Below are 20,253 nucleotides of genomic sequence, written 5' to 3' on the forward strand. Positions count from 1 at the left end.
ATAACAAATATACCATATCATCTGCACATTACAGATATTTTGTTTGTGACGTCAAAATTTTGATTTAATGTGATATGGGTTCATGCCAAAATGTTTCTGGGTAAATCGGTGTAAGTGCCTACCGATTACAGCAACGATATCAGGCAATCTCATTAAAATCAGATGTTAGTTCTCACTACCGCTAAACAAAGATCTGAAGACAGGTAGGGGTCAGAACGACCTTTCACCCGACCAATCAGAGCGTCGCTTACCAGATCTTGAAAGTGACGGAATGTGATTTCTTATCATGCAGCCCCGAAACCTTTTTACACTGGGTATTCCGAACGATAGTTACGGGGTTAACGACTGAATCCATACAATCTAGACCATCTATTAGCCATTCCAGAATGTTCTTTTGTTCAGGCTTCAAATTTTTAATCAAGAATTTGTCAAAATATGTTTCAAAGCGTAGTTGCCTTTTTGAAATTATTGCCGTAAAGCACGAGTAAGCTGCCTTCTGATTGGCTAATGTCGACTTCTCGCCAGTCATTCCATTGGTCGATCAAAGTGCGCGACAAGGTCAGTCTGACATGACCCGTTATGTGGTGTCCTCAGATCTTTGTTTAGCGGTAGCGAGAACTAAGATCTGTTTTTAATGAGATTGCGATACCAGGTCACCAACAGCATGCCGTCTTCCTGAAGCCTGGTTCTTCGCCTGCAAGTCTTTGCATAGCGCTAGTATCGATACAAGCATGTTGGATCCACGTATTGGGTGCCGTTTATTAGAAAAGTGTCGCGTTTTGGCGACCCATTATATCCATACTTTTGGGCCGTTAACGTTACATTAGGATACAGACTTATATAAAAAAACGAGATACCTTCAAAAATGCATTGATATTTAAATGGGAAACTTTATTGAAGTGACGTTTCTTTTGTTTCCACCAGGCTCCTTTTTATAAAAAAAATATATATGAAAAGTTTTACCATGAATTAAGAAATTACTCGACTCTGATTGGTCAATCATGGGTTATCAAATCCCAATAAACTCCCTCTGATTGAAACAGCCGATTTGACGGCAGCATCACCGCTGCAGCACTGTTTATTGTTCTACATAATTTTATAACGATTATATCATTGTGAACAGTATCTTATCGTACATAGGGGCGGTCGGGTAGCCTAGTGGTTAAAGCGTTAGCTCGTCACGCCGAAGACCCGGGTTCGATTCCCGACATGGGTAAACTATGTGAAGCCCATTTCTGGTGTCCCTCGCCGTGATATTGCTGGAATATTGCTAAAAGCGGCGTAAAACCATACTCACTTATCGTACATAATGTAAAAATGTCTCGTCATCCAAGATATGGCTGGATGTTAAACATAAATATGTGTGTTTAACTTGACACTTTAATAAACTCTGTTTGTCTGTCCGTGCGTCCGTCTGCATAGAATAGTAGTTCTTTCTCAGTCATTTTCGTTAGGTTGGTTTGTTGTTTAACGCCACACTCAGCAATATTCCAGCTATATGAGGGCGGTCTGTAAATAATCGAGTCTGGACCAGACAATCCAGTGATTTATATCATGAGCATCAATCCACGCAATTGGGATTGATGACATGCATCAACCAAGTCAGCGAGCCTGACCACCCGATCCCGTTAGTCGCCTTTTACGACAAGCATTGTCACCTTTTACGGCAAGCATGGGTTGCTGAAGACCTATTCTACCCCAGAATCTTCACGGGTCCATTTTCGTTAGGCATTTTTAAACAATTATATGTATAATTATAGGTTACAAAAAGAAAATGGAAAACACAGTATGTTTATCACCTCACTCATTACTCTGTGTGGACTAATAAGGTATGGAGCCACCACTGAAAACAACAAGGTACACGTTTTACACCTGTACAACGGCTACAGGTGACATACACAATTAAAGTTTACAGGGGGGGGGGGGGGGGGGGGGGGGGGGGGGAGGATTAAAAGATTTCATCGGGGATTAAGAACAAGGCCGCTAATCACTGTAGCTATTTTACACGCTCTTGGTTGCGTAACACTGGTCGACATGGGACCACAGACATGTAATAGATTAAAATTATTGCTCTATTTTACAATAAAGAACTACCTCATAATAGATTAGATGTGACACGAAGCCAGATAACAACGTCCAATACAAATATGCGTGACTTTTGAAAATTCTAAACAACGAAAAGATATCACGGTGATGTTGGTGATTTAACGAGCGCTTCTGGTGAATCTGATATGGCACCATGATGTTGCGTGAGATTCACAGATGGATCATACAGGTTTGAGGTTTGTTTGTTTGTTGTTTTAATGCCACACTCAGCTATGTTTCTGCCCTATGACGGCGTTCTGTAAATAATCGAGTCTGGACCAGATAATCCAGAGATTGAAATCATGAGCACCGATCTACGCAGTTGAGATACGATCACATGCACAAACCACCCGATCCCCTTAGTCACCTCTTACAAGCACGGGTTGCTGAAGACCAATTCTAAACCGGATCTTCACGGGTAAAAATATAGGTAGTTAACAAATATAGTCATAGAACCGAAAACAAGTCTTAAATATTTGAATAAACATGACAGATGAAATATGTTTTCGAAATATATAATTACATGTCCGTGCTATTTATTACTTGACACGAGAAAACCGACAAGCAGTTATTCCTGACACATATCAACCCAAACCGACACACAAACATCACAACAGTTCCCGCTGTTAATCTGTTGTCATCATGGTTCATGTCAGCCAACAACAATGTGGACCCAACGATAAGCGGCCAACACAACAAAGCGATGTAATTACAACAATCGCACATTGGAACGGCGGTTAGTGCCAAGATTAAGACCGCTCGAACCCCGCTCGTAACACCGAACCAATGCTAGAACAATGAATTCATCCTAAAAGGTTGAAGATATTTAAATCGCACGCCAAGTTCGCCAGTTACCTGTGTGCGAGATCCGCTATAGTGTAATTAATACACGCGGAAAGCGCAAAATCTCCGACGACATACATCGCCATATATTGGGCTCATGGACTACCAATCAACGAGCTACCGTGTGACACTCTCATCTGGAGATAACGACCCCGCGTAATATCTGGAGCAGGGGCAAATAAGGCTCTATTCAACATGGCTGGTAAGATCTTAAAGTTGGTCATACTTTGTGAAATGTGTATATTTATATATATTTTCATAGATGGATGTGTACATGTGTTATACACTGGCTGCATTCTGTATCTGGACTCACGCTGACACACATCGACCACGTGGACGGAGCTACCGAAACTATATCAGTAGCTAATCGTGAGGAAATAAAGATTATTCTTCCATGCGGCGTTTATGCGAGTATATTGGTATTGGTCTTTGAGCAAGTACATTTAGTTCATATAATTGGCCGTTGGTACTGCCCACGGCCGTTTTCGCCTGAAGACATTGTTAGAGACATGCACATATTTTACTGACGCTTCACTGACTAATTCATTTCCTAAACCTTGTTAGTCTATGACATTATGTCAGTTAGGATAGTACCCGGTGCTTGGTATGCCATGATGCTACCCGTTATGAAACTACCCGGTTAAGCCATGCCATAATGCTACCCGTTATGAAACTACCGGTTTTGGCCATGCGATAATGCTTCCCGTTATGAAACTACCCGGTTTGGCCATGCCATAATGCTACCCGTTATGAAACTACCCGGTTTGGCCATGCCATAATGCTACCCGTTATGAAACTACCCGGTTAAGCTATGCCATAATGCTACCCTTTATGAAACTACCCGGTTTGGCCATGCCGTAAAGCTACCCGTTATAAAACCTGGTTTAGCCATGCCGTAAAGCTACCCATTATAAAACTACCCGGTTTAACCATGCCGTGATGCTACACGTAGTTCTACCCAGAGTAATGTCGTGCGCTTTAACATGACGGAAAGGCAACGTAACGGGAAGTATCCTAACGCCATCATTAGAGCAAGGGTAGATAAGCTTACTGGTAGATAACAGGTAACATCACGCGGCAACATCATACACATTCACACACTCACCCACAATATAAAATGGCCCCTTTTATGAAATATGTTGTGTACCAGGGCGAGGCACGGACCAATACCGGAAGCTCTTGGATCGCAGTGATGACGAGTTGGAGCTGAACACCGCTGGTCGTACCATGGACCTTCCATACCCGTCACCAGCAGTGGAGATGCACGACTTGAACAAGGGCTCTAACAGCAGACCTCGTTTCCAGACCATCGATCCACGGACGCGGTACGGATCAAACCCATGCTGCACCCCTGCCATCTGTGGCCTGGTGGTGGCGTTCCTTCTCCTGGGGGTCGGGGGTGGGTACCTCGCAGGTATCTTCACCCGGGTTTCTCTACAGGCTGGGATGAAACCGCGAATACAACCTTCAGGGACATGGCGGACCAAGTTCACAGACTATGGTAAGATATTCTTTTATGGCATGGTTTGATTATTTAAAAAAAAAATGGGTCCATAATTTGTTTGTTTGTTGTTATACTCAGCAATATTACACCTGTATGACGGCGGTCTGTAAATGATTGAGTCTGAGCCTGACAATCCAGTGATTGACATCATCAGCATCATGCAAGCCTATCCACCCGATCCCGTTTGTCTCCTCTCACGACAAGGTTTGCAGGTTACACATCAAACAAAGCATGTTATAACCGTTACTGTTCACAAGCTCCTACCTAGAAGGTCATTGTATTCATTTTTTTTGTTATCTGCGTTCTGTTCACTACAGGTCATATATGATTTGACCTAACTTACTGTCATATGTACTCTTCAATTATTGGAGGAAATAAAGAATGTCTGTCTGTCTGCCTGTATGACGGCGGTCTGTAAATGATTGAGTCTGAGCCTGACAATCCAGTGATTGACATCATCAGCATCATGCAAGCCTATCCACCCGATCCCATTTGTCTCCTCTTACGACAAGCATGGGTTGCTGAAGAACAAATCTAACCCGATTCTTCACTGGGGGATCTATCATATGAATGATGATGATTTTTTAAGTGATCACGGCGAATAATGAAAGAATGTAAGCCGCTGTTATCTTTGTTTTAATCAGAGTATTTTTATTTCCCTCAAATATTTCTTGGTCTATGTACTGTTTTACAGTCTTACTTTCACAATACAATTCATTTCATGGTGTATGCTATTTTGTTTAAGATTTGACAATCAAGAGGTAAATATGTCTTCTGAAAAAAACCACCAATTTTCTTGATTTCCTATCCACGCCGATGCTCATATGTATAATGACACACTAGATGACATTCCTCACACAACAGAATCAAATATTTCTGTCAACTGATCTTTTACACAAATCATTTTCAACAATTCACCTCAAGTAGTCATAGCGCGGCCTATTTGGGTGAGTGAGTTGGGTTTAACGCCGCTTTTCACAGTATTACAGTTATATCGCGGCGTGTCAGCTTAATGTGGGAGGAAAGCCCGAAGCGATGCAGGTCTCAGACGTTTACCACTTTGGTGAAACCCACGAGCATGGGTATGGTGCTGACAAACCTAGAAACATAATCGGGGCGAACAGGGATTTGACCTGAAGAGGGGGATACTCCGCTTTGGAGACATTTTGTAGAAACGACACACAACAAAAGTAAACGTTTTCTAGAGGAAAGAAAACGACGTTTCCAACACTCCATTAGCTTCTAACTCTGTTGTATGGTTACCTCCCTTGTCAGGCACGGAGTCCTGCATCCGTCTAGTAGACGCAGACGGCGACGGGTATGATGACGTCATCATTGGACTCGCATTCGGAAAGGACGTCACCTTCATGTTGACCGAAAATACTATGGACCAGTTCTGCAAGGACCAAGGTAGGACCTGATTGTCATTTATGCAGGTGGCGTTAATGCGTATTCAGCAACGTTTCGGCAACACCACGTCACATGTCTGTATGTGATGGGGTTGGGAGCAGGCACATCAGGCCAGGCATGATAAACGTGTCCACCTACGCGGGAACGAGGGTAGTCCTTCCTCTCTGAGAAGAAAGTCATTCGTCACCACTCGCCCCTTTCCGTAACCTGCAAGAAGACTCGTTACCCCTATCGATCGTGCGAAAATCCATCGTGACCAACTCGTGTTATTCCGGGACAAGCCGAATAGCAGGTTACGGAAAGGGGCGAGTGGTGAGGAATGGTGCGAAAACACGACAAACCAATCAGAATGCGCGTATGGCATCAGGTACTTCGATCAAAGAATCTCTCAGGAATAATTTTTGATTTTACAAATGTCTTGCATCTAAAAATATACCCTAGATATGTTAAATGTGTCAGTCATACTGTATAAATACTGTAATATAAGTCGAGATGTGTTTTTGATAACATCTGGAATACTTGTAAAATAGGGGAAATATACTTGACTCATAACGCAACACACGTTCTTTTAATTGTGCCCATTTGCGCTTAGACGGAACCCAGTCGCACAAATGGCCACCAGAGGGGCATAAGTCACAATTCGGCTTGTCCCAGAATACCTCAAGTTGGTCACGAATGTAAGAAAGTAGGCCAAGTGGTTGAAAGTGGCACTCCCTACCACCCAGAGTTATATCCCTTAGTTGCCAGGCCCAGTAGCTGTTCACCGTACAAAGGGTATGTCTTAGTTGCCAGGAACGCTGCTCGTGGGTTCGAGGCTAAGAATATGATCATTTATGATCCTTGGCTCTGTTGAGTTCTGGAACAAAAGGTGTAAAATACGCTATGCAGAATTATGTCCCTTAGCTGCCAGGATCCGCTGATCTTGCGTTCGAATCTCAGATTGTGACAGAGTATAAACCAGTGGGTGGGAGACACGACTCGGTGTGCAGATTTAAATTCCTTAGCCGCCGGTTGTGGGTTCACGCGATTATGCTCATTGGTCTGTGAAGACAGGTGTTTATCTGCTTCAGCGAAGTGATATATGTCAACGAGTCATTTAGGCTTTCCTCCCACGTTAAGGCTCCGTGAAGATCCGGGTTAGAAAAGGTCTTCAGACTATGCTTATCGTAAGAGGCGACTAACGGGAACGGGTAGTCCGGCTCGCTGACTTGGTTGATGCATGTCATCGTATCCCAGTTGCGTGGATCGATGCTCATGACATCAATCACTGGATTGTCTGGTCCAGACTCGATTATTTACAGACCGCCGTTATACAGCTGGAATATTGCTGAGTGCGGCGTTAAACAACAAACAAATCTCACGTTAAGCCGATACTCTGTCATATAATTGAAATACTGTTCAGAGCGGTCTTAAACTAGACTCGTTCGCTCGCTCACTCACTCACCCACACGGCACGACCGTTTGCTCGCTGTTTCCTTCACGGTAGTGTTCATTGTCTCCCACTGTTGCAGGTATGGAGACTCCGTGTGCCGGTGCTGTCGTCGCTCTGCGGGGCTACGACGGGAAACTGTTGTGGCAGGCCAAGGCCTATGCTGAAATCTTTGAGCTCAACTGTCACTCCATCGACGTGAACAGGGACGGCGTTAACGACTGCATAGCAACGGGGCGTCTTGGTGACATCAGAGCCATCAATATCAGAAATGGTAAAATGATACTGATTTTTGGTCTTAAAGGCGTTATATGACTTACTGTGATGTCGATAATGACAATTTACTACTACTACTACTACTACTACTACTACAGAGTTTCGTCCCTTGGGAGCCAGAAACCTATGATTTTGGCTTCGAATCCTGGTTCGCCCCAATTATGTTTCTAGGTTTGTCAGTACCATACCCATGCTCGTGGGTTTCACCGAAGTTGTAAACGTCTGAGACCTGCATCACTTCGGGCTTTCCTCCCATATTAAGCTGACACGCCGCGATATAACTGTAATAATAAAAGCGGCGTTAAACCCATCTCACTCACTCACTCACTACTACAATGGTGATAACAATAAATGTAGTTTAATTATTACTTATTATCATTGTTATTACCATCATTACTGGAAATGACATTCATAGTTTTGTAATCAGTTTTATTTCAATTCAGTACAATTATTAGAAAATCAGGACATCAATTCTAAATATTTTATGGAGCTTCAACCAATCATGCTGTCCGGCAGAATATTGTTTAAGAAAATAAACAAACAACACCTCTGTTTTCGTAAATGTGGTTACAACCTTGGTAAAATGTCATGTTGTATCAATCGGAAGACTATTTAACAGTGTTCTCATTTTTTTACTTGAATTATGGTGTTATTTTTTCAACTCTAAATATAAGTGCTAAAGCTTCGCATGCCAATACGTCGATCTTCTGGCGGTTAATACAATGTAAAACAAAGCCTTTTTGTGGAATTATAACAAAATGATTGATCAAATATAGTAAAATTAATTTTCAGTCTGAAGCTGAAGTTAACAAATGTTTATTTATTTCCGCCTCAAATTATTAATACGCTAATTCCCGATATACATGCGCGAATAAAATAACATATATCATTTTAAACAATTAAGTTTTGCATAAATGACTCTGTTTATGAATCTAGTAGTTAAGTACAGTTTCAGTAATTATAAAGAAAATCTTTCCAAAGAATTGTTAAATAAAACTTACATTGATAGTTTCCAAACTCTGTACATGATCTGCTGTCTGGGGCCTTTTGTAGGAGCCAGCAGATCCTTCCAAGTCAGCCTGGTTCCCTGGGTACGCTGCGCTGGCGCTACACTGTTACATTAACACGCATAAGCCGGAGGAAAGAAAGTGAAAATTACTGAAAAAATGTCATTTATGATCAGCGATCACCCCGATTTGTCAGATTAATACACATGTACAATTGAAAATATTTCTACTTCTTCTGCAGGTGAGATTCTCTGGGCCGGCGATGGTAACAACTTTAACCGCGGATGGAACATCTACCACTCCGTCACTCTTCCAGACTTTGATTACGATGGTGTACCGGAAATCGTCATTGCGCATGGCGGGGATCCAACTGTTGCTGCTGAGGTTTCTAGCTTTTCGTTGTCTAGAAAGTAGCATGCTATTGTTTATCTAAACCACAGTATGCCTGAGATAAGGTTTATGGTTGTGCCTTACTGATGGTGTAACCTAGTGGTTCATGCGTTTGCTCGTCGGAAACCGGGTTCGACTCCCCACAATGTGTGAAGCCCATTTCTGGGGTCTCCCGCCGTAATATTGCAAAAAGTGGCGTAAAACTATACTCCCTTACTCATTTATGCTCAACAATACGGCGTAAAAGCACACTCACTTACTTTTACGTTTATTTATAGACCTCAGGCCAGATACAGAGGGTGACATCGTATACAGCTAGGCCGCAGTGTGCGGCTCAACTGTTTAACAAACAAGACTGGAGACTTGCCACCCTAACAACCCCGACCCTCCCACCCCACTAGTTGCCTAAGTGTATACATACAGTAAACTACGGTTTTAACGAACACGCTTATAACGAACTGACGGATATAACGAACTTACTTTTTGGTCCCGACTATTTGCTGTGGTTATGCTGTATATATGCTTATAACGAACTACGGTTATGACGAACTAAAATAGTAGTCCCTTTGAGTTCGTTATAACCGTAGTTTACTGTAATTACAAATATTTTCATATCTTGATCATAATGCATTCTTTCTTCATTCATAATGTAGTACACACAATTTGCCAATCGAAAAATGACATTTCTGCGACAGTCTTGCATTAAGTGGACATTTGAAAACACTAGGGTGTACATATGAGTAATTTGGCAAATACAGACGTCTTAACTCCATATGTTTTGGACACATTATTAAAATATGGTATTCGTTTAAAAAAATGAACATAGACACTGTGATTTGGGTTTAACCATCTCCCCTTTTCAATCATGAACATATGTGAACTGAACCTAAAACGTTTTAGAGCTACTCGCTATTTTACAATATCAATAAGATACATTTAAAAACACAAGGAATCGAGTTGAAAAATGGATACATAATTTCAGCAAAGCCATTTGGGTTGTATAAAGAATTGATAAATCTAAAGAATTATTACTCGGGTGATGACTTAACGTGGATATCCAAAGAATTGAAATTCCGGTAAAGTCCCGAATAAATAGGATTGCATCATTTCTAAAATAAGTAAAGATTGTCGTGGGTTATTTGTTACTTATGACCGCCCTGGTGTGTTTTCAGATCCATACCAGACACGCTGGTTGGCTGATGATGTTGTCAGGGGCAACAGGGCAACCAATCGGACGTCCGCTAGAAATGCCCGAGAACAAGGAGACCTACTGCGCACCTGTTGTACACACATTACGAGACGGATCCCAGTACATCTTGTACGGAAGCGGAGGCGAGACAGTGGGAGGTTGGCTTAATTAATGCTTGCCATTATCAGCCAAAACATAATTAATTGAGACCTTTTAGTCGTTGTGTGAAGACATTACGAAAAGTAACATTTGTTAATGTGAAAACAGATATATCTATGGGAAAGAGTTTATGTAGTGAAGAGAAACATACTTTTAGTGTTTCACAAATGATTTAATTTTTGTGAATATGTTATACAATTATTAGTCAATCTGATAGACCTTCCACCTTTCAATTAAAATCTAGTTAGGGACTGGTCTTTTATTGTATGTAGGCGGGGTCGGGGCTATTCCCCCGCTCCTTTTTTAAGTAACAGTTTTTCTTCATGACTCTCCCCCCTCCCTTAATAGTTACATTTCGGCGCCACCCTCGTTCGCTCTGAATCACTCCCCCCCCCCCTCCCCTTCTCTCAAGCTTACAATGATCCTTACGTGCTCTAAACGTTCCGATTTGGGTCCAGGTTCACCTCCCTATGTGAAGACATTACGTACTTGAGAGAGAGTTAGAAATGGTCTTCAGCATTCCATGCTTGTCGTAAGAGACGACTAACGGGATCGGGCGGTCAGGCTCTCTGGCTTGGTTGATGCATGTCATCATATCCCAATTGCGTAGATCGATGCTCATGATGTCAAACACGAGCTTGCCTGGTAGATTATTTGCAGACCGCCGTCATATTGCTGTAATATTGCTCAGTGTGACGTTGTACAACAAACAAAAGAAACATTGTGTGAAGCCTATTTCTGTGTCAGGTCTTTGTGATAGGGCTGGGCTATCGCCAAATGGGCGTAAAACCCGATTCACTTACTCACTCACTCTAAGGTTAACACAGTAAATACAAATAAAAGTGCAATTTGAGCGAATTCCTGAAAACAAAGGTCTGGAATCAGAGCTTTCTGGGACAACAAGATCCAGACAAGTAAGATGAGGTGAAATGGGGTTTAACGTCGCGTCCAAGATTATTGCACTTATATAGCGACGTGTGTGTGTGTGTGTGTGTGTGTGTGTGTGTGTGTGTGTGTGTGTGTGTGTGTGTGTGTGTGTGTGTGTGTGTGTGTGTGTGTGTGTGTGTGTGTGTGTGTGTGTGTGTGTGTGTGTGGCTGCTTTTACTAGTCCGGACTGATGCCGATTTACAGTGCTAGCACACTGAGATACCATGCCGCAGTTTAACATGAATACCCCACTCAGACACAGTATACTGACTCCGAGCCGACCAGTCCTTGTTTTAGCCCCTTAATGCCGAGCGCCAGACAGGGTAACAACAAGTACCATTTTTTAACGTCTTTTGGTATGACGCGGCCGGGGATCGAACCCCGGACCTTCCGCTCTCCGGGCGGACGCTCTACCACTAGACCACGGAGGCGGTTGGACACGGTTTTACTGTATTTGAAAAAAAATCCCGTCCGACATGTTTTGAGTTGATACTTAACGTTCATGTCATCTGCAATTTTCAGGTTTGTTTCTGGCTATATCGGTCCCTGACTTCTACCGGCATGTCCAGAAGTACCCTCGTGATCAGCGCGTGCCCAACGTCCTGGGGGGATACACACAATGGGGGGCAAGGAAAGCGGGCGATGATGGTGTCATTGAAATATTCAGGTACGAGATTCTGTTATTGCAGGGGGCACGAGTGGCCCAGTCGTCTAAGGCGCCGCGATTCGCTGTGCAGAGTTGCGTCCCCTGGACACGCCAGAAACCTATGATTGTGGGTTCGAATCCTGGTTCGCCCCCATTATGTTTCTAGGTTTGTCAGCACCATACCCGTGCTCGTGGGTTTCACCGAAGTGGTAAACGTCTGAGACCTGCATACCTTCGGGCTTTCCCTCCCACATGAAGCTGACACGCCGTGATATAACTGGAATAATGTTAAAAGCGGCGTTAAACCGAACTCACTCACTCACTCACTCACTGTTATTGCAGTGTTGTTGCCCGTGTCTGAACTTTACACAATGGAACCTCGTTAATCCGGACGGCATCTTTCCCACCGGAATTGTCCGGATTAACGAATCGTGGGTACACGCAAAACAGAAATCGAACCCTGCAGTAATCTCTCGGAAGGTGGGGTTTCTGAATAAACAGGGTCCGGAGGTTTCGAGGTTTCAATGTAACCTGCGTGTACCTCCTCCTTAACGCAGCACTCAGCAATGTTCCAGCTATATGATGGCGGTCTGTAAATAATTGAGTCAGGAACAGACAATCAGTGATTGACATCATGAGCACCGAACCACGAAATTTGGATACGATGACATGCATCAACCAAATCAGCGAGCCTGACCACCCGATCCCGTAGTCGCCTGTTACGGCAAGCTTGGGTTGCTGAAGACCTATTCTACCCCGGATCTTCACGGGTCTGAGCATCAATCTATGCAGTTTGGATACGATGACATGGATCAAGCAATTCAACGAGCCTGACCACCCGATCCCGTTGGTAGCGTCTCAACAAGGGTTGCTGAAGACCAATTCTAATCCGGATCTTCACGGGACAGGAAGTAGTGAGACCCTTGTCAAAGGTTTCGTGCTTTGGTCAAATAACTGTCTTACAATCTATTGACTATTAACTTCATTTTTTTATAAGCACTTGTTGAATTTATCAATAATCCAGGTCGCCGGACAAAGGCGTGATGGTTCCTCCAGTGCTGATTGACATGACCGGCGACGGGGTCAAGGACATTCTCATGTCGGCCTTTGACGGCACGGTGATTTTGTTTGACGGCGAGACGTTGGAGAATTTGTGGAAGATCAAGTTAGATGGGCGAGAGTCCTACAGGTAACCCGTGACGTTCCTCTGCCTGTTCAACCTATGGTTAAAGAGATCTGTATAGTTCCGGGGGCGGTCGGGTAGCCTAGTGGTTAAAGCGTTCGCTCGTCACGCCGAAGACCCGGGTTCGATTCCCGACATGGGTACATTGTGTGAAGCCCATTTCTGGTGCCGTGATATTGCTGGAATATTGCTAAAAGCGGCGTAAAACCATACTCACTCACTGTATAGTTCCGTAATATCAATGTGTTGAAATATTTGCCACTGGAATTTAAATTAGTCACGGCGTGTAATGTAGTTATCCTTGAACATCCCACTTAAACATAGATTCGATACATTGTTGCAATCTATAATGAACATTCTTTAAGTGCAAATAAGAACGATTAAACCGAGCATACGAAATCAGTGCAAAGTCCATTGTACCTTCAGAATATACCATAGGAACCGACCATTTAATATTTAGTGGATGGCCTGGGCATATTATCGGAAATAATTTTTTGCAAAGAATGATTTCAGACATTGTTGCAAGTTGCAAGGTGGTTTTGTGAAGGAAATATTTAGGCTTATAGTTTTAATAAAAATATATCTGGTTTGTCAGCTGTAGTTGAAAAAATATCTTATCTCCATATAGATATCCCACCACTCCCCCTGCCGAATATCCAATGGTCGGTCATGCGCTAATGAATCACTATCAAACATTGATGATACTAGGTGGGATCCTGCCCAACCGGGTTTTGGCAATCTCAATTTCATTGCTTATGGGATACATCTGTGTCCTTATATACATTTTATGAAGTCATGTTATAAAATAGAACTGACCAATCAGAGTGGTCGTTGAACGATTTGAATACTCCTTTTTTTAAAAACAGTACACCTGCACCTGGGCATTTCAATGACGATGACGTCATGGACTTTATGGTTCATTGGAGCAAGGGGGCGTGGCCCTACTACAACACAACAGATGTGAGTACCACCTGGACACCTGCTTAAAGGTGACACTGACATTGATAACGTTTGGATGTACGGACCCACTCTAGCCCTGATGTGATTCCTGCTTATCTTTAGAATAGGTTTTGCTGTAATGGTGATTGGGTCGTGTGGTTCTAACTCACTCATTCTGGTCTACACTCACTCACTCACTCACACTGGTCAACACTCACTCACACACTCTGGTCCACACTCATTCACTCTGGTCCACACTCACTCACTGACTCTGGTTCACACTCACTCACTCTGGTCCACACTCACTCACTCTGTTCCACACTCACTCACTCACTCTGGTCCACACTCATTCACTCTGGTCCACACTCACTCACTCACTCTGGTTCACACTCACTCACTCTGGTCCACACACACTCACTCTGGTCCACACTCACTCACTCTGGTCCACACTCACTCACTCTGTTCCACACTCACTCACTCTGTTCCACACTCACTCACTCTGTTCCACACTCACTCACTCTGGTCAACACTCACTCACTCACTCTGTTCCACACACACTCACTCTGGTCCACACACACTCACTCTGGTCCACACACACTCACTCTGGTCCACACTTAATCACTCAGGTCAACACTCATTCACACTGGTCCACGCTCACTCACTCTGGACAACACTCACTCACTCACTCTGGTCAACACACACTCTGGTCAACACTCACTCACCCTGGTCCACACATACTCACTCAGTTTTGGATATTAGCTTTGTCATCACCTCTGAATATTGCGTCTGGCAACACCGCCTGGAATACTGTGAAATGTTTCGTATGAAAAATACGCTTAGTAATTTACAAATTTAAGAGGGTCAAACTATATATATAGTGCAGTTTGGGCCAAGGAACGAATCACTACGCTGTTATCACTGAAAACCACACAGTACTTATATCAGCCAATAGATTGGTCACCCATGGCAACGGCACGGCAACGGCATGTTTACCCGAACGAACGCACACATTACCCTCTCAACGTTGTTCTGTTCAAATAAATGTAGTAATGGCTGAGAAAGGTTTAGGCTCTCAGTCTGGCAAACAGTCTTGACCTCGGGGTACATAATACCGCAGTGAACTCTTAGTTCGGAGTGGGGGCACGGGTGGCCCAGTCGTCTAAGGCGCCGCGATTCGCTGTGCAGAGTTGCGTCCCTTGGGCACGCTAGAAACCTATGATTGTGGGTTTCACCGAAGTGGTAAACGTCTTAGACCTGCATCACTTCGGGCTTTCCTCCCACATTAAGCTGACACGCCGTGATATAACTGGAATAATGTTAAAAGCGGCGTTAAACCCAACTCACTCACTCACTCACTCACTTATTTCGGAGTTCAGGTAAAGAATTTCTTTCATCCTGTCTCTCTGCATGCATGCAGACAGACAGACATCATGCACCATGCATCATGCAAGGGTGACTCACACAGTATAAATACAGACCTCAAAGACCTCGCATGGTTGACAGCGTGTTATCGTACCCCGACGGGGAGGCTTGTTGCTCATAATATCAATCACTGGTTTGTCTGGTGAAACATATGACCTCATGTGACCCCAATAGTGACGAACCATACATGTCTATAGGTCCCAAGCTGGGTGGTTCGGCGTCAAGTGATTCTACATTTTTATTTCCGTGCCCTGCGGTCGTCATTTAGGGACTAAAACAAGGACTAGTGGGTGCGCTTTCCGTGTAATGTGTCTGATTTGGATGTCCATGTTAAACTGATGCATGATATCTCGCTATAAAACAGCTTACACTATAAAACCGGACTCGTACAAACAGCCACTCACTTCAGGCACGTGACTATAATCGATGTCACCCCCCCCTTAACTGTGGTGAGTGGGTGAGTGAATGATTAAATAACCAGTAAGCAATAGTTAAGCCCTATTATTGTTTATCATGAGCAGTATCCACACTGTTATATGTTAAATAAAAACCTACAGAGAATTTTATTTTTTTTAATTTGTTTTTTTTTAACGCCGCACTCAGCAATATTTCAACTATATGAAGGCGGTCTGTAAAAAATCGCATCTGGGTCAGACAATCCAGGGATTTACTTAATGCGCATCGATCCAAGCAGTTGGGATACGATGACATGTGTCAACCAAGTCTACGAGCCTGACTACACGATCCCGTTATTCGCCTCTTACGACAAGCGGGGCGGTCGGGTAGCCTAGTGGTTAAAGCGTTCGCTCGTCGTAAAAACTATACTCACTCACTTACGACAAGCATGGGTTGCTGAGACCAACTCTAACCTGAATCTTCATGGTTTCTGTTTCTAACTCCGTTAATCTGGACTTTCCCATCATATCTTTCTCACTATCCTGTTAAAAAGCTCATGTGTTGTTGAACTTGAAGGTGTTCAATTTTAATTGCTGTAAATCCTCATCACTTGATGATATTCCAAATGATTGGATGTCCAGACTGATGGGGTCGGGTTTAACGGGGTTTCGCTGTATATAACTATGGATATGTCAGTTAGTAAGTTGATGTGATTTCCTTCTAGACAATCGTCCTTGACGGCCGTGACGGGTCCGTTCTTTGGAACATGACCACAAACAAGTATGACGTCAGTTCAGACTTGGTGGCTCGCACCGCGACCAAGAACAGAGACGTCTTCTTGTTCCGCACCCAGGGGCGAAGAGGAGTTGACACCCGGGGTACCGGCGCCATACACGGGGCTACCGGGATACAGAGAGTGGTAAGGTGACTTGTGGTGTGGTGGGGGCGAGTGAGTGAGTATGGACTGGTTTTACGCCGCTTTTAGCAATATTCCAGCAATATCACGGCGGGGGACACCAGAAATGGGATTCACATTCCCATGTCGGGAATCGAACCCGGGTCTTCGGCGTGACGAGCGAACCACTCTAACCACTAGGCTACCCGACCGCCCTTGGTGGAGATGAGTGTGATGTGGATGGATGTGTGGCGTGCATGGCGTAGCGTGGCGTGGCGTGGCGAGGCGTGGCGTGGCGTGGCGTGGCGTGGCGTGGCGTGGCATTGTTTTGCGTGGTGTGTGTTGCGTGGCGTGGCGTTGTTTTGCATGGCGTGCGTTGCGTGGCGTGGCGTGGCGTGGCGTGGCGTGGCGTGGCGTTGTTTTGCGTGGTGTGTGTTGCGTGGCGTGGCGTTGTTTTGCATGGCGTGCGTTGCGTGGCGTTGCGTGGCGTGGCGTGGCGTGCTCAGCAGCCTCATTCCAGTGCAGGCATTTTGTTATATGCAGTCTGAACAGGATCGTAAGAATTGAGATGAGCATGTTTGCCCGTGATGATCTGATCTTAAACTTAAACATCGCGTCAAAACAAATGATGTATTCAAGCAACTGATCTTTCTGTTATTAGTTTTGAATGTTTTGCCTCAGATAAACAGAAGATCCCTGAAAGGCGACTCTCAGCTTTATGAACAAGAAGTGCGTTCAGATTCTCACCTGGACGGAGCTCTACTTCCGGAACATCACTTCCGGGACATGCGCTCTGTGGATGATGACTACGTTGAGTGTGAATCTGACCAAACAGTTTACATCACTGAATCATTTGCCATGGATAGAACAATAATGAAGCGCCCTCTTAAAATCTGGGATTTCGGTTCTCAGAAATATTATTACAGTACGTATATGTGTTTTTTACGTGTATTATTAGTTTTTATGCACAATAATGCTTGTCATTTTAATAATCTTTTAATCCTCTGAGGTGGGCGGAAGGACAGCCCAGTTAAAGCGGCCAGCTTGGGACCCACCATCTAATATTGTTTGGGAGAGGATACTGGGTGTTACTTTTAGGAACATTTCTCCAGATAAATTCTGAAACAAATCCGAAATGTCCTCGTGATGAATGAGTTTGTTGGACAACCCTGATATCGAGAAAAAAACCATAGTTTCTTCTACTTTTGACACAGCCATACCCCCCCCCCCCCTAAACAAACAAACAAACAAACAAACAAACAAACAAAACAAAACAACAAACTGTTGTTACATTTTATTTTATCACTCATTCTTGCAACAGTTTCCAAAAGGTAGTCTGTTGGTGGGTAATCTTGTGTAAAAATATATTGATTCAATGAAGAATGGGGTGAGAGATGAATTTGCAGCCACTTGGACCATATCGGGCTTTCTGAGATGCTCATCAAAAGTCGTGTATAAATTGTTTTCAAATTCTAAAATGTTAATAATAAAACTATGTAGAAGTATACTAAGCGTCAATAGATATCATTTGTTGGATATAATATCGCTAACTTTAACAATTGAAACTGATATAATGATAAAATCAACTGATAGGTATAGTTTCTTTCCCTCCTCAGTATACAATCATACTTTCATCTTTTAGCTAAGATAAAATAATGCATTCTTGTTATGAACGAGATGAAATAATGCTTTCATCTCTTGAATGCGATACAATAATGCCTTCTTCCCCTTTATCAAATACAATAATGCTCTCTTTAGAACCAGGGGCTAAAATGCTTTCTTCTGAATCAGAAACAATAATGCTTTTATCTTTTGAATGAAATTAAATTCATCGATGCTGTTATTTTCGGAACCGGATGCAGCCATGGTTTTGCCTTCACACGTATGTTATCAATGTCATCAAAACGACGTTACTCACGTTTGACCTTTGCATTTATCTCGCAGAACTAACAGAGAAAGACAAACAACTCGTAGATGAGGTTATCAAGAAATATGGAGAAAATTTCACAGCGACTGAGAACGAAGTTCCCTGGTCTCGTGGTAAACGAGATGTCAACGCGACTTCAAATACTCCCTATTGTGTTCTAATCCAGCCAGACGAGAGAACCACGGGTAAACAGCATTAAACAATTTAATATAGAGATACAATATTGCTCTGTCAATACCTACACTGTTAATAAGATAGGCCATTTTGAACACTTGTAGTTTAAGGACATGAGAACTTGTTCTATCTAATTAAGCTGATAGTGAATTTCTTGGCAAACACTGAATGAAGTCTTTTTCCTCGTCAGTTTTTATCAGATAAGGTAGACAACGGTATTTAGAAAATACCAGAGTATCAACATCTCAGCTTTATTAACGGACTGCCTGCGTTCAGAGTCTCGCCTGGAAGGAGATCTACATCACTTCGGGTATCCGCTCTGTTGATGATGAATTTCAACAATATGAACAATTAGTTTATACTCACAGCCTTGTCGTCTTGTCACAGGAAAGACTTTTGATGTTCGCTTCAATCATTATCATATAAATATGTATGCATTTCCTTCCCAGGAGCGGTTGGGGACGTGGACGGCGACGGCAAACTCGACCTCATCATAAACGTCGTGTCTGTTGGCGTTCTTCGCGACGACTACGCCAGATTTGTGAAGATGAAGTTCAACGTGGATATCTTCAAGGTCACCTTGAATGATCTGATTGACCAGGAGTTGTATACCCCGATTAATGCCACAGTGCATGACAAAATGAAGATGTTGAATAATGAAAATTCAATAACATCCTTGACGTTTTTGAAAAAATCGCGTCAAACATGGGGCGGATACCTTGGGACGTTTGGGGACAGTATTTTCAGAGATGGTGACTGAGAAACTCCGGATCGAAGTGCTCAGAAGTGACACCATTCCTGCGACTTGCAATGATCTTAAAATAGAGAATTGGTTCTCTGAATGAAAAGACGTGGATATTCTCTCTACAGATGTCAGTGTGAGATATTACAGTAAACCAGATATTGACAATTTGCAATTTCTCTTTCTGTCCCCGTACGAAGTCAAATATGTTATTAAACAGTGAAATGTGCACACAATTTCATAAATAAATCCGTTCTGAGATCATCATACACATTATTACATGTTTCATCTACATGTACAGTATGATCACATCCCCAAATTTCTTCGTTTGAGAGATGCGAACATGGATTCCCCGACTACATTGCCGTTTGAACTGTGGGGGAATATGAAAATATACACTTGAAAATTGGATTTTACAAAACGATTACAAGAGGATCATCAGACAAATAAATGTGTTCAAAAGTGCACAATAAACATTTATCATGAAGAGCCTCCACGTTTATTATTATTATTATTATTGTTGTTGTTGTTGTTGGTGGTGTTGATGTTGTTGTAGTTTGTTCCTGGCAGAAGACTCCTTACAAAGAAATACACAGAAATGATCTTATGGAAAGCCTGTTTATCAATAGTTTGCAACTTTCACATCATGTCCCAAACACCCTATCGTCCGTATACTGTAAGTCTGTTCAGTACATGAGGTTGAGTTATTA

General features: G+C 43.1%; 1 protein-coding gene across 1 annotated transcript; it reads left to right on the plus strand.

Moving 5' to 3' along the window:
• Positions 1-3,094: 3,094 nt before the first annotated feature.
• On the plus strand, positions 3,095-20,025 carry LOC139461905 (uncharacterized). Its single transcript, XM_071243393.1, has 13 exons — positions 3,095-3,130; positions 4,079-4,429; positions 5,708-5,842; positions 7,354-7,545; positions 8,796-8,938; positions 10,117-10,291; positions 11,742-11,886; positions 12,890-13,054; positions 13,915-14,008; positions 16,530-16,724; positions 17,382-17,625; positions 18,645-18,812; positions 19,251-20,025. The coding sequence occupies exons 1-13, from the start codon at positions 3,124-3,126 to the stop codon at positions 19,559-19,561; spliced, it is 2,325 nt and encodes a 774-aa protein (XP_071099494.1). The 5' UTR covers positions 3,095-3,123; the 3' UTR covers positions 19,562-20,025.
• Positions 20,026-20,253: the final 228 nt, after the last annotated feature.

Source organism: Haliotis cracherodii, unplaced genomic scaffold (genome assembly GCF_022045235.1).
Source record: "Haliotis cracherodii isolate W230 unplaced genomic scaffold, xgHalCrac1.p SCAF_15, whole genome shotgun sequence".
Taxonomy (NCBI): Eukaryota; Metazoa; Mollusca; class Gastropoda; order Lepetellida; family Haliotidae; genus Haliotis; species Haliotis cracherodii.

Coding starts and splice junctions, on each gene's coding strand:
- LOC139461905 (XM_071243393.1), top strand. Junction 8,939..10,116: donor ATCCAACTGTTGCTGCTGAG/GTTTCTAGCTTT, acceptor GTGTGTTTTCAG/ATCCATACCAGACACGCTGG. Junction 14,009..16,529: donor CCTACTACAACACAACAGAT/GTGAGTACCACC, acceptor ATTTCCTTCTAG/ACAATCGTCCTTGACGGCCG.